Source organism: Buceros rhinoceros, unplaced genomic scaffold (genome assembly GCF_000710305.1).
Source record: "Buceros rhinoceros silvestris isolate BGI_N320 unplaced genomic scaffold, ASM71030v1 scaffold5184, whole genome shotgun sequence".
Classification (NCBI taxonomy): domain Eukaryota; kingdom Metazoa; phylum Chordata; class Aves; order Bucerotiformes; family Bucerotidae; genus Buceros; species Buceros rhinoceros.
In genome coordinates, this window is record NW_010407541.1 from 65,521 (window position 1) to 79,748 (window position 14,228).

Here is a 14,228-nt window from a genome sequence, read left to right on the forward strand (position 1 = left end):
GGCGGGGCACGGTGAGGAGGAGGGTTGGGAGTGGGTGTGATTGGGGAGGGCCTGTTGCTTGGAAACAGAAACTTGAGTGGCATCTCCAGAAACTGAAACTCCATATCGCTATGAATATCCATTGTACCTCTTCTGCCCTGCTTCCAGATGTGGCTTGCTCTGTTCTGCTGCGTTACCACAGTGCTCGCTCAGGAATTCCTGAGGAGATTTCCAGATGTATGCTTTTTCCTCTGATTGCGTAATGCTCCTGAGGTGTTTCTCACCCCTCTGGGGTTTCCTTCATTCTGCCATAAACAGATAAAATGTGAGATGTAGCCAAACACTCACAGTTTTCATGACTGCGTACGCCTTTCGTTCTAGCATCTAGTGCAAAACCTGAGCCTGTCAGGAGAGAAAATGCGAGGAAGGGCTCCGTTGTCAACGTCAACCCAACCAATATCCGCCCGCAGAGTGACAGTCCAGAAATTCGTAAATACAAGAAGAAATTCAACTCCGAGGTCCTTTGTGCTGCTTTGTGGGGTAAGCTCAGAAGTACTTGTGCGTGTGTGTGGAGGGAAGGTGGCAGCAGGAGAGGCTGGCAGTATACTTTAGGCAGATTTCACAGTTGTATTGCACCTCCCCTGTCAGAAGGTCCTGGAGCGGATCACCTGCGTCACTCATGTGACACCGCCTTCCTCGTAGACGATGGCAAACAGATGACTTGCAGTTGCAAAGGATTTTGTGCATCAGAACAAGAAAATGTTTTGATCAGGCACCAAACTGAATCTGCAATCATTGGAAGAGCCAAAAGTTGCAAATGTTTTATGCAGCTTATCATACTTACTCTCGTTTTAGCTGCATGTGATTGCACTAAGCCTTGACCCAGTGGAAAAGATCCAAGCCTGATGCCTTCTCCTGTCACGTGTGTTAGGTATTCCAAGAACCTGCAGCAGGTTCAGATGTCAGCCTTTCCAAAAGCTTGGCTTCCTTAGTTCATGCTGCCAGTGCTTACTCAGAACCTTGCTGGATCACCCTTTCTACAGGGTCAGCCTCAAGTGATGTAAACCCACGATGAGAGTGGTCAGACCAGTTTTCAACAGCTGTAGACCTTGGCCCAGTCTCACGTTAGCTAAGCTCTTGAGTTGTTTTAACCGTCTTTCTACTTCAGCAGAAAGGGTGTGTTCCATGGGACTCACCCAGCCTTTTACTTCCTCTTACTTTTTGAGTCTAGAGTGGAAAATGAATGAAGTAGATGGACCGTTACCAAAGGAAATGTGGGGTTCCAGTTTACAGCTTCACAGATTTTGTGTAATGTACATTTGTGGCAGTCCAAGATTTTAAATTAAGAACAGAGCTGTGAGGCAAGGTCTGTAATTAAATGTGCACTGAGGCTGAAGAGTACCTCTGACGAATACCAGGTACTCATCAGAGCATTGCCAGAAGAGGAGATTTCTTGTTACAGCAAGATACCTCATGTCATTTCTTTAGAACCCACTTTTGTCATCCTCCGATGTCAGCAACCCACTGGAGCCTTCACTTCCTTGGGAGCAGTTGGATTTCAGATGGATTCACTCCTTTAATTTGTCATTTGAAAGCATTCTCACAAAACACAGGCCGTTTTCAAACACAGGTTTGGTCCTCCTGTGGTTTGAGTCTTGCATTTGGGAAAAGAGGAAATATTTTTTCAGTTGGTAGAGACACTTAGATCATGTAGCTGGCTCTCCTGTGTTGCCAGTGGAGTGGTGGTGTTCTGGGACTTCTGCGGGGCTCACAGGCAGTTTCCAAGGTCACCTGAGGAGTTGGAGTTGGCAAAGCATTTTCCTTCTGGCTTAAATCAATATTGACTTCAGCAGATCTGCTCATCCCTCAAGTTACACGAGCATAGAAGTGTTCTGCTGGTAAAAACTGTATTGGTGAGATGCTTTGTTTTTCTTAGTCATTTTTTCTGGGAGGTCAGCTACAGAGCAACAGAGAAATTATGGGGTACCATTAAGTGAGACTAAATAAGAATCAGTTCTCAAACCAGTGAACGCTCGGTGGCCTCTGAATCATTAGGTGATTTATGCAGTATTTTTTTTCCATGTATCCACAGGAGTAAATTTACTGGTGGGAACAGAGAATGGATTGTGGCTGCTGGACAGAAGTGGGCAAGGAAGAGTTTATTCACTGATTACAAGGAGGCGATTCCAGCAAATGGATGTTCTGGAAGGACTCAATGTGCTAATTACTATATCAGGTTAGTTCAGCATCTAAAAGTATCTGACCTGCATTCGGGTTGAAGCAATTAAAAAGAATAATTAGGTTATAAACTAGGTTGAGGAATTTCCTCTTACAGAAAATTGCAAGACAGTTATTCTTGTTAATAGGAACGCTCTCTTTAATTTTTAACATTTACATTCTCATTTCAGAAAGGCTTTGGGATATTTCATTACCTGGTTAACGTGTAAAATGGTTTGTGGAAAGTATAGACTTTCGTATCTTTAGAACAAACTTGTTCTCAACAAGTTATAGTGTGTCAGTCTGCTTGTTTCTGTGGTGGGTGAGCACCTATCAGTGGAATTCTATTGAAATATCATTAAATAACCTCATTCTGTTTGACAAGATGTGTGAGCAGTAACATGACGGTGATCCGTACCATCTATACCTATGTGAAAGCATCAGTAACATGAAATGGATTCGCGTCTGACAAACAGCTTGGACTCTGCCCTGCAGGGCAATGAGGCCCTTATTCCCCATGGATTAGAGTGGCCTCGGAGGATGCTTAGTACATAACAAGGGCAGAGGTGTAGGTCCAGCAAGGAATGGCAGCTCCTGGTCTCCAGACTCACTGTGGTGAGAGCTGTTTGTCCCCTATCCAGGTCCGGTTGTGTATGTGACACGGTCCTTCTCTTTACCCTAACCTGTGAGCCCAGGCTGCTGTTGACCGTATGTGCTTAGGAACTAAAACCATGGAAAGACTGACCAAGAATGAAAGATGACAAAGTAATTCTCACCTGGAAAGGCATCCAAAAGAAAATGGCTACTGGTGATAAAAGTTGTCAGTTAATTAGAAGTAAATGAGTCGCTTACTCAAAGTGGCCGTTGTAGGCCATTACCTGTATTCCTTCCTTCACATCAAAGACTAAATGCCAGATAATGTGATTATTTCTGATAAAACACGTGTCTGTAGAGACCCGTTCTTTGGCCTGGGGGAAGAATTTGTCAGGAGTGAAAACCTTCATGAAGCTTGGGTTACAAGGTAAGCATACACGTGCCAAGTGCCATAGGATTGCTCACGTTCCAGTTCCCTCCTGCATGTCACCATCAACAGACAAGTCCATCACACAGAACTTGTCTGTTGTGCTGCTCTCACCTCAGACAGGCACAAAGACCAGCTGTACTCGAGGTCACAAAACTCCGGCTTTTTCTAAGTGTTGGGAGAGTTTGTACGTCAGTGAGTTAAAGCGTTACGTCTGTCTTTTTGCAAATCCTAGGGAAGAAGAATAAGTTGAGGGTGTATTACTTATCGTGGCTGAGAAACAAAATCTTGCGCAATGATCCAGAGGTGGAGAAGCGGCAGGGCTGGGTGTCCGTGGGTGACCTGGAAGGCTGCGTACACTATAAAGTTGGTAAGGATTCCTTGTTTTTTTCCTTGGAGAGCTGCTTAATCATCCTTTTGCATCTCATGGCACCAGCTTTTTCTTCAGCTCTGTTTCAGGATTGTATTGGGCTCAATATCTCAGAGTCTTTCCAACCTCCTTGTTTTACGTGGCAGATGCTTTGCTCCCTGTTGTGCCAGGTAGCATCTCCTCTTGCAGGAGTTACTGGATCATGTTGTGGGCATTCCCTGTGCTCAAAGAAGGGAGTGCCAGCCCTGCTCTGTTCCTCAGTCAGTGGTTTAGAAGTTCTGTAGTTACTTGGGGTTTTAATTAGACTGATGTTTTCCACCTCTATGCTATTCTGCTTCCCTCCTGGCCCTGAATAACTGCTAAGAAACTGGTCTAGTAACGTGCTAGTAAATCATGTTTGTAAGATGTCCATAGGTAGATCAGACTGGATGTGCTACATCTTGCTCCTGTCCCTAGATCATAAAAGACCTAAATATACCTTTGTTTAAAGTTACACACTGCAGATGGTACCATAGCAGCTGAAAAACCATCTTGCTTTTATGTGGCTCTTAGGTAGTTCGTTCTTGAAGATGAACATGAGCATTGTGATAGTTTCTGTCATTTAACTGCGTGGGGGTGTGATGTATGGAGCAGGTTTTGCTTTGGTGAAGGGTGCTGTATCAAAGCGGCACTTTCTTCAAAGTCAAACAGAGAAATGATACAGAGGAGTGCAGGAGACGGCGAGGTGGCCGGCTCTCTGCATACCTTGCTTGACGTTTTTTCTGCTTTTATATATCACAACTTTAAAAGTGGCAAGGGTTAAATCCTGGCCTGAACGCGAAACAGATGTGCGCCGTGACTTTCCTTGTGGTTACAGCCGAGCACCCACCTATTCCACTTCAGTTGCTCATCTTTGGGTTTAGTGTGGGTTGGTTTTTTAGTTATCCTAAAATTAGGCAAACATTTGGTAAGAACTTCTGTGTTTACATATGACAAGCCACTCATTTCTTTGACAAAACAGCTGCTGTTGTTTTTCTCTTGGTAAATCTTGTATCTTGACCCTTGGTTTTGCAGCCGTTTGTCCAGGTAGAAGAGGAAAATGATGTGCTTTTCTGCGTTTTGGTGGAGGATTTTTGGTTTTCCTTTCTCTGCCAGTGTGGGGTTTTCCTGACCATGTCCAAGTGTCCATCCTTAGCCACTCTTCGTGCCTCTGCTGTATGTGTGGCCAGTGTGCATTGTTCCCTTTGTAAGCAGCAAGGGCTGATCAAGCCCTCCTCCCCAGAAAGCAAACCTTACTTCAGTAGCGTAACACCTGCTGCTTTCAAAAACCCCTGCCAAGCAGGCTCTGAATGTAAAATGAGGGGTGAATGCGTCGGGATGCGATACCCTCACGTTCTGCTTCCAAAGCAACTGCTTTTGTCTGGCAGAGTGAAAACACAGTGTATAAGGAAACCTTAATTTTCAGTGTAAGATTCTTCATTTATTCTCAATCAGCCCAGCATGACCTTAATCAGCTTAGAGAAATTGCTCATCTCTGGAACGCTTACTCATCTCAGAGCATGGGAGTCCTTCGCCCACACTGGCACCTGGGGGTTAAACCCCACGCGTTAACAGAGAAATGAAAATTCATCCTGCAGAGTGAAACAGAATTGTTCAGCCAACAGCCAACATACCTCTAAAAGTAGCTTATTCGCAACCAGCAACGCTGGGGTGTGTTCACACTCAAAAATTAAAGTAGATTGGCTTAGCTCAGGGTCAAGACCTTTTTTCCTGACTGGTAGATTTTTATTTTTTTCATAGGTACATGAAAAGCAATATATAAATGTTGTTAATAGTCATCTGGCTTTCCTGAGAATAAATGAACTACAGGTTTTCAGTCAAGGAGTTGTCTCTGGTGATATTAAACCCTGATGTCCAGAATCCATTAGTCTCCCTTGTTGGGTAACGCCTCGCTCTACAAGTAGTCACTAAAATTACCGCATGTGATGAGATGGTCTTTGATTTAAGTGTCTCTGTGGTACTTGAGGAATTGTTCTTCTTGTATTACAGTAAAATATGAGAGAATCAAATTCCTTGTAATTGCCTTGAAAAACTCAGTGGAGGTTTACGCTTGGGCTCCAAAGCCGTATCACAAGTTCATGGCTTTTAAGGTAAGTGAAATTTCTCCTTGGTTCAGATGTATCAGTGGCTCTCACTGTCGTTCATCTACTCTTTGCTTTTGCTTTTTGTTGCCTCGTATAACATGTATTTCTAGTTAGAGATAAAATGAGTATTCTTTTAAAGAAAATGTAGCGGATCTGACGTGCACTGGAGACGGCAGGCATAAAACTGTCACAGTCATGATTCTGTTAGATGTGAACCACTTGTTTCAGTGCTGTGCCAAAATGGACATTTCAGTTCACAAAGTTGATGCTCATACTCTTGGAAGAGGAGGAAACTGAACTTGAACGGTACTTAGTTTAATTTTTTCCTGGTCCATTTCTAGAATCCGGATTTGTTTCAAACCATAAGCGAATTATCCAGCTCTCCTCACAGCTCAGTGGGTGATGGAAATTTAGCTCCTTAAATGCAAAAACAGCCTTCTAACTTTTGAGTTTTGAAGATTCTTAGGACCATATATGTAGATCTGTAAACCAACAGCTTCTTGTGTTACAGAGTGTACTGTTCTTTTTCCAGTCCTTTACCTCACTTCATCACAAGCCACTGTCAGTTGACCTGACCGTTGAAAATGGGCAGAGATTAAAAGTCATATATGGCTCACTGGTGGGCTTCCACGCTATCGACGTGGACTCGGGATCCGTGTATGACCTGTACCTTCCAACACACGTAAGATACTTCAAAAAATTACATAAATGTCTCTGTTCTTTGGGCTGTATATTCATGATGATCAGGTTAAGAGTTGTGCTGTATTTCAAAAGGCAGGGGAAAAGAATAATTACTGTATGCCAGCTAACAGAAAAGCGTGCCACGGCCTCCTTGTATCCCAAGGCAATGTGTTACACTCGGGTCTGAAGAAATCTCATCCCAGATCTGCATGTTGCAGCCTGTGCCTTGAAACCTTTTATTTTTTAACTTATTTTTCCCCACTCTCAGCCCTGCATTTTCAATCCAAATGAAACCCCCACGCCTCCCCTGCAGCCACTTGATCCCTCTGACAAGCAACAGCCTTCCATTGTCAGACCTGTGTTTGACAGACACCGTGTTTGAGGATGGCTCTGAAGTTTCTAAACTTCTCTTAATTAAAAAAATAACTTTTCTAGCTGTTCACAACAAACTGTTGAATCACCTCCTAAAAGCTTGTACTGTTTATTTCTGTGTTGTTGTTTTTTTAAGGGACTTAATATTTATTTTGTTAGAGACTTTATTTAATTTGGCAATTAGTAGTTTTGTTAGCTATGCAACTATGAAGAAATCACAGCTTAGAAATCTAAGCGTGGCGCCTGCACACCATCCCTGGAAACTGGTTGCTAAGCAAGGTGAATAATAACTTGTCAAAAAGATCATTAGCATAATTAGCCAAGATAAGAAAGGCAAAGAAAAAAGTGAACCTTCTTAGAGGCTTTAGTTTTTCAGCAGGCTGCAAATATAATTATGTACCTGATGAGAGACATTTCCCAGGTGACTGTCCTGCATATATGGGGCACCTTTAAGCCTGACTCCATTTGTGTGTGCTCTTCAGCCAAAAGTTGGCATGTACTAAAAATATATTCTCCCTTTAGAGTCTTCGACATTAAATAAATCAGCTGCTGCAGTGGCTCAATCTTTTTTGGTATTTTATTATTTTAAAGAGCATCTGCTAGAACTGGGTAATTCTCTCCAGGAGCTTTGTGGTGGCAACAGACCAGACTTTAACAGGCTGACTTGAGATACTCTTGCTTTCTGGTAGCCTCTTTTCCTGGTTCCCCACCTCTTTCTTCATCTCTTACCTGCTTCGATCGCTCATGCGAGTACCAAGGCAACGCATTAAAATTGCTCTGCGACTCTGGATCCCCGTTCTAGTGTTACGGATAGTTGTTGCGGAGGCACGGAGTCAAGTGGTTGGCCTGAGTGTGTTCGGTTTGGCAAGTACAGCTTCAGTGCTTCTTTTACTGTTCGTTGTGCCCTTATGGTGTGCGTAAATGTATGTGCTTGAGGAGGAAGAGGTCTGTGTGTGGCTGGCTTGTGAAATGATGTAAAACTCTGGTCATATGCTTCCTGTAAAAATATTAATCGTAGTGGTTTGATTTACTATGTGAAGCCCTGTTTTGAGTGGCGCTTTAAAGAAGGAAATGCTTTGTTACTGGTCTTACGACTGTCCTCCTTGTCTTTCAAAATGCTTCCATAAAACTCCACCTTCATGGTTGTGTGCTTAGACTTTTTTTTCCACTTGGGACATGTTGGCTTCTGGGAGAGATTCTAGTGCATTGAACAGCTGTTAAAATCATTTGTGTGCGTGAAATGCACTGTTCCTGTGGCGAGCAGAAAATGTGTGCTGAGCAGCCTTTAAATGGGGAACTATTTTTAGTGACAGATGTGGGAAGGGAAGGACAGCGTGTGGCTTGTACTGGAAGGGTGCAGGTTTGCCGTAAACATTGTGAAATGTACAGGTTTTAGCTTGTGAGGGGGACCGGGAAATATCATGGAAAGTGAAAGCACTGGTTTCTTGGAATGTGGAAGATTTGTCCTTCCTCCATCTGCTGAAATAATCGGTAACTCAGATTTATTTCACCTTTCTTCTGTTTATATACTGCAAGTGTTTTGTGAGTGACTAAGTAAATATTATTGTGTCTCAGTGGCTCCATGGCTTCTTGATAGCAACTAATACTGGCAAAGTGAAATGTGAACACCATTTGTTTGCAAACCTACCGTCATATCCAAAGCGGGAGGAGGGGAGAAAGCCTGTTTCAGAGGCTGGCTGGCAAACTAGACAGCCCTCCTGAAAGCAGGCGTTTCTTTCACTTTCCATGAGCCGTGAGCTGGTTCTTTTATTGCTCTGCCAAGCTAGATAGATTGATGTAGTCACTAAAGCTGCAGTCCATTTTCTGATATAAATCTTAATACAATGTGATTCTAGATCCAGGGGACTATTCGCCCACATGCCATTATCATCCTCCCGAACACCAGCGGAATGGAGCTGTTACTCACCTATGAAGATGAAGGCATCTACATTGACATATACGGGCATTTCACAAAGGAGACCGTTTTGCAGTGGGGAGAAATGCCAGCGTCCGTAGGTAGGTATGAAAAACAGCACCTTCCTAAATGTAAGATTCTGCTGCGTGAAGCCTGACTTCTTTATGAGGTTTGTATCCTCGCGAAAAGGGGTTGTATGGCACATAAAGCAACTCCTGAGCAAACCAGATGCGTGAACAGATTTATGTATGTTTGAGTTAAGGCAGCCAATGATTGCAGTAGGGTCTTCGCAGAGTTTGTATTCCTGTCACACCGATTATTGCATCATACCTTGACTCTACAGCCAAACTTCACTGGAGACGCAGCTTACCACTGGTTTTCACAGGCAGAATTATGTGAATTACAGAGGGGAAAAAAGGTGCTTGTTTCCTACTTTGATTGTTCACAGCTCATAGCATTTTATGTAAAAACTCACAACTGCACAGAGGTCACTTAGTGAAGAGGTCTGTAACTGCTGTCAAAGGGCCCCTTAATTTTAGCACTTTAAATGCACAGTGCTGCTAGCCCAGGGTTTTTCTACTAGATTCTCGGTCTCTCTGTGCTTGCAGTTGGCTCTGTAGGAGGAGATTGTGATTGTATTGTAGCCAGGACAGCTGTTTGTTTCACCTTCCCCAGAGGGCTTCCAGTTAACAGTGTGGGGAAGACCAAGAACAACACGGGCAGGTTTTTGTTTTTATTATTTGTTGCTTTCAATTTCTTTTCTGGCTCACTCCTGTTCTTTTGCATCTTAAAACAAACATACCAACAAACAATAAAAAAGCCCAAGACACTTAGGTTGTACAAAAGCATCTTATTGGCTTGGCAGAAAATGGACAGCACAGTGAAAAATTGAGGATGTTCACCTTTCTTTTACTTCTAGCTGGGTAATTCTAGGGAAAGTCCATTAAAATCAGTAGAATAACCCCCTTGAGTAAACGCCAGGTTTGACCTTTGTAGAGCATTTTCAACAGTACCGAGGGCAAGAAGCCCACCTTGGAACACAAATTACTAAGAGACAACTTATTTTTTGCACTATTTCAATAAAAATCGGCAACAAAAGTGCATCAGTTTCAAAAACAGGTATAAAGGTATAAGCCAACTATAGAGTGTGTCCTTCCCTTCCCCGAATCGCCCTATCACCAGTTTTCAGCCCATATCCAGACTTACAGGGTGTAGTTAAAAGGTATCAAGCCAATTCTCTATTTTTCATAGGAATAGCTAATGGTCTTTATGTTGAAATTTTAATGTTAGAAAGATCATATGAAATATCAGTAATCAAAAAGCAATTATTCAGCCAGGTAATGAGAGTTCTAATGAGAAATACTGAGCGTAATTGGAAGCCACGCTGGTGAACGCTATCAGAAGAAGACAGGAGCTTTCCAGAAGCATGTCGTTACAGGTCATTACTAAAAGCAAACTTACTTAACGTGAACATTTTCTTCAGATTAGACCATTCCTTCACACTGTGAATAGCCACCTTATGGCGTGCATATATGACTTCCATAAATATTTAAACTCTCCTTTGTCTTCCCACATGTACTTCACTCATTAAAACTCCTTTCTCCTGCCTTGGGAAGAATAAAATGAGCTGCATTTATGTAAATGTCCTGCTGGAGATTAACCCTAATCTCATGTTGAATACTTTTTAAACCATGGATGTTATTTGTAACCATTCCAGGCCTTTCTAGTTGTATTATTCTTACGACATGCTGTGCCCTAAAGAGTCACTGCTACTAGATAGTGTGCTTCAAAGTCAGATGGTGGATAAGGAACAAAGGGCTTCCTTACATCCTGCTTTAGAAAGGGGGATATTGCCAGAAGGGTCGAGTAGATCTATGACTCCTACTTGGAAATGTGCAGTTTGTGTCACTGGGCACTGATTGCCCTCAAAGCTTTTCCCTTTAATCTAGGTCGAGTTTGCAGGAATGCAGAAGGGTCGAGTAGATCTATGACTCCTACTTGGAAATGTGCAGTTTGTGTCACTGGGCACTGATTGCCCTCAAAGCTTTTCCCTTTAATCTAGGTCGAGTTTGTAGGAATGCCTCAGAAGTGGACCAGAGGGAGCTTAACTCCTTCCTAACGATCCTGAAAGTCCTGAATCATCAAACCCACAGACAGGAGAGATAGGTCTGTAAAGCATTCCTGTAGCCTGGAAATCACACTGCCTTAATTTCGGTAAAAATTTCCTTGCTGGCATTGACGTGAATGAAGCTTCACCACTTTGGATCAGCCAAATATGTGATCCTTGGTGCCAGTTAATTACTCTTAATTTTAAACTTCCTTTGGTATACATCTGGCCAGGCACGACACTCGGAGTTTCTCAAGGTTGGTTACATTTTAATAGAAGGAGTGCTGTTTGGACACGTGCCTTTCCACGTGCTCGTGCAGCCGTTTCTCGTGTTCTCCAGCACACCGCTACAGTAATCATTTGCATGGAGAGCTATCAGTGCGGAATTGCCAGAGCCCCCTGGTATTTTAGGGCAGTTAAGTAGAAAGAGGATGGAGAAGATGCTTCTGACTGTGGCATCCTGCCTGGTGAATTTTACTATACAGAAGTTAGGAGTCTTGTCTATGTGAATGTTTTCTTTTTCTCTGTAGTCAGTCTAGAGAAAGGGGCAGCACCAGAGGGGAAGGTGGATCCCACCCAGGGACAGGCAGCTAGGACAGGTGTAATGAAACGTCCTGCTGAGGAAGCAGAGGGTGAGTTAGGAGCCATGTTTTGGATGGTGAGGTTAGGAGAGCTCTTTGTAGAACTCCTCAATGTCCAGACAGCAAGACTGTAGGTTTCCTCTGAAAGGAAAGGTGTCTGTCTCCATCCATCTGCCCTTTTCGGTGTTGCTGCTTCTGCAGGCTCCGCAGCTGAAGGGAGGCAGGCTCCAAAGAGCTCCTCTCTGCTGTCGTTTGAAAATTTCCCAGGATGTCAGCTTGACAACCCTTGTGTTTCTGCTGCTGCTGCAGTGCTTCTGGTGTCTCCGAAATCCTTTTCCTTGGAACAGAAATTGTCAGTCTTTGTGATGGGGTACCAGATTAATTTGACTTCTGTTGGAATCACGTTTCCACCAAAAGCAAATTAACTCAACCTACAACTCAACGCACAACTCAAACTTTAAACAAAGGGCTCTGCTAACCATTATTTTAATAACAGTTTCCCACTAGCTCCTATTAATTTTCTTGATCCTTTGAAATTCTTGGCTACGGATAAAGCCATTACCTGTTACCAGAATTGTGAATAAATGCGTTATTTGCATGGACAACCTTAGGGTGAACTTGGAAGTTTTGTAAGAGATACCCATTTTCCTGGATTTCCAGATCCATCTCAGACCTCCTGAAGTCCGTATGAGCTTATCTCAAAATTTTCACACTGTTTCAGAGATAAAAAGGGGTTGCATTAACCTCAGGGTGCTCCTTAGTCATCCTTTGCTCATTTCTTGATTTCTTTAAACAATTATTTTGGAATAAAACTTCTGTAGTTGGTAAGAATACCTTGACTACAAAAATTTTTTTAAAATTTGGTTGATTATAGCTGATGGATTTAGGGCAGGGAATCTAAATATAGCTCACTCATAGTTTTAAGTTGGGACCTCTGTGACCAGTCTGTTAATAAGAAATCGGAGAGAGGAAACTTGAATCCTGTGGGAAATTAAAACTGTACAAGTGTTCTATGTATGTTTAATCTGAAGGATATTTCACATATGCAAAATAGGGCTAAATATGAATATAGCTGTAATATTTTCATTCTGTAAGACAGGATTAAAAAAGGGTTTAAGAAACATCAAGTTAATAAGATTTGGGAGCACTTTTGCCCTTTTGTGCTACTAATGAATTATTTACAGTGTGTAGTCGTAGAGGGTTGGCACAAAACTGGACATTCCCAGAGCGGGGAACAAATAAAAGTCCTTACTTCCATTGTCATGTACATGTTAGAAGCAAAAAAAGATGTGGAGAAACAGACAGCATTCCAAAAGGTGGCTGAATTTCTGTCTCAGTGCTCTATCAACATCCTCACCAGTTCTTGAAACAGTTGGTGTCCTGCACAGGAAGTGCCTGCTAATATCTCACTGACTCCTGTTGGTCAGATCTCCAGTGCACTTTTTGCCCCAGGAATCAGCAAAAAACATTCAAACGAGCAAACTGTCACCCAGATATGTTTAATTTCTCTTCTACTGGAATAATTACAAAGGAATGAGCAACATCTGGGAGGAGAGCAGCTTTGGAACAGAGCTGCATAGAAACACACCTGTTTGGAATATAAAAAGATGTAGTCACCAATTTGTTCCTGGCTTGCCTGGGGAGGTCAGGGCACTGCCTGTGTCAGCCCTTTTGTCCAGAGCAACCTAACCAAAACAAACAGCAGAAAACCACCCGCCTTCCATGGCCAATTTCTTCATGTGTCCAGTTGTGACTTTATTTAGCCTTCAGGTTTTTGTATTGATTTTGACTCTTTAAGCCTCTCTCAGTAAAAGTTCTCCTCAGCTGTGACTGGAGGAAGAAGAATAACCCCTTCCATCCAGGTAACAAATCACAGCAGTAAAACTACTTAACAGATTTGCACAAGAGAAGGTACCAAATCCTTCCTCAGTTTTCCTACCCAAAATTGATTAACTTTGGGGGCAGTAAGTTTTAAAGTGTGGGCAACAGACAGAAGTACGTGCAAGCTGCTGATCATTCCCTTATCAGTCCCTAACTGGTGATCAGCAGCATCACTGGAGAAATTAGGGCTGGGTTTCAGTGGTAACAAGCTCTGCTCCATCACAGGACACTATCTCTGTGGGTTACTTCCACTCCCAGTCCTCAATGCATACATCTCCCTTCTGTTTGTCTAAAAATAAACACTAACTTGCTTTCCCAAAGAGTGGGGATCCATTAAAAGTCGTGATTTCGTGGAGCGTGCTGCATTTGACCGAAGGGCCCAAGACTTGTAGATGTGTACCTGGTTTGAGACCTGTATGGTCTCTAATAGCTGGTGTCTCTTACTGTCACCAAAGTCATCTCTGGGTAGTCTCTTTTTAATGTTCGTGCCCAGCTGCATACTTGCCTGAAGCAGTTTTCTCCAGCACGTATACAAACTCAAAATTCAGGAGCTTTTTGCATTGAATTTCACCTATGCATTGCCTCCAAAATGAGGAGCATACATGCTCTTTTATCCTGTGAAATGGAGTTTGACAGCATGACTTGGGCATGCAAAAGTGGGTCAGACTCTTTTAATTCATGTTCAGTTTCAAACTCCTTGGTTTATCTGGAATCAGTTGCCTGTTTGGAGTCTCCATCACTAGAGGTTTTTGTCAGGTTAGACAACTGTCGGAAGTGATGCCGATGTGGCACAGAGATACGGATGGTAGGGAAGGTGTGTTAAGATCCCTTCTTGCCCTATTTCTGTAGCACTAATGAGAAAAGCTCAGTTTTCTGATGTTTTGCTAATAGCTGGCCTGATTCTGCTCTCGTGTAGAGGTCAGTGCTTATGGCAGGGGGCCAAAATCAGTTCATGAGATCAAAAAAGGGATTTTGGAAGGG

At 42.9% G+C, this 14,228-nt stretch overlaps 1 protein-coding gene across 1 annotated transcript in view; it reads left to right on the forward strand.

Moving 5' to 3' along the window:
- LOC104491997 (mitogen-activated protein kinase kinase kinase kinase 4-like) overlaps positions 1-14,228 on the forward strand; it is a 65,047-nt gene that overhangs the window by 46,105 nt on the left and 4,714 nt on the right. Inside the window, exons 22-27 of the mRNA XM_010134497.1 lie at positions 361-519; positions 2,072-2,215; positions 3,453-3,587; positions 5,616-5,716; positions 6,243-6,392; positions 8,620-8,779. Of these exons, the coding sequence (XP_010132799.1) occupies positions 361-519; positions 2,072-2,215; positions 3,453-3,587; positions 5,616-5,716; positions 6,243-6,392; positions 8,620-8,779 (849 nt within the window). The remainder of the gene's footprint in view (positions 1-360; positions 520-2,071; positions 2,216-3,452; positions 3,588-5,615; positions 5,717-6,242; positions 6,393-8,619; positions 8,780-14,228) is intronic.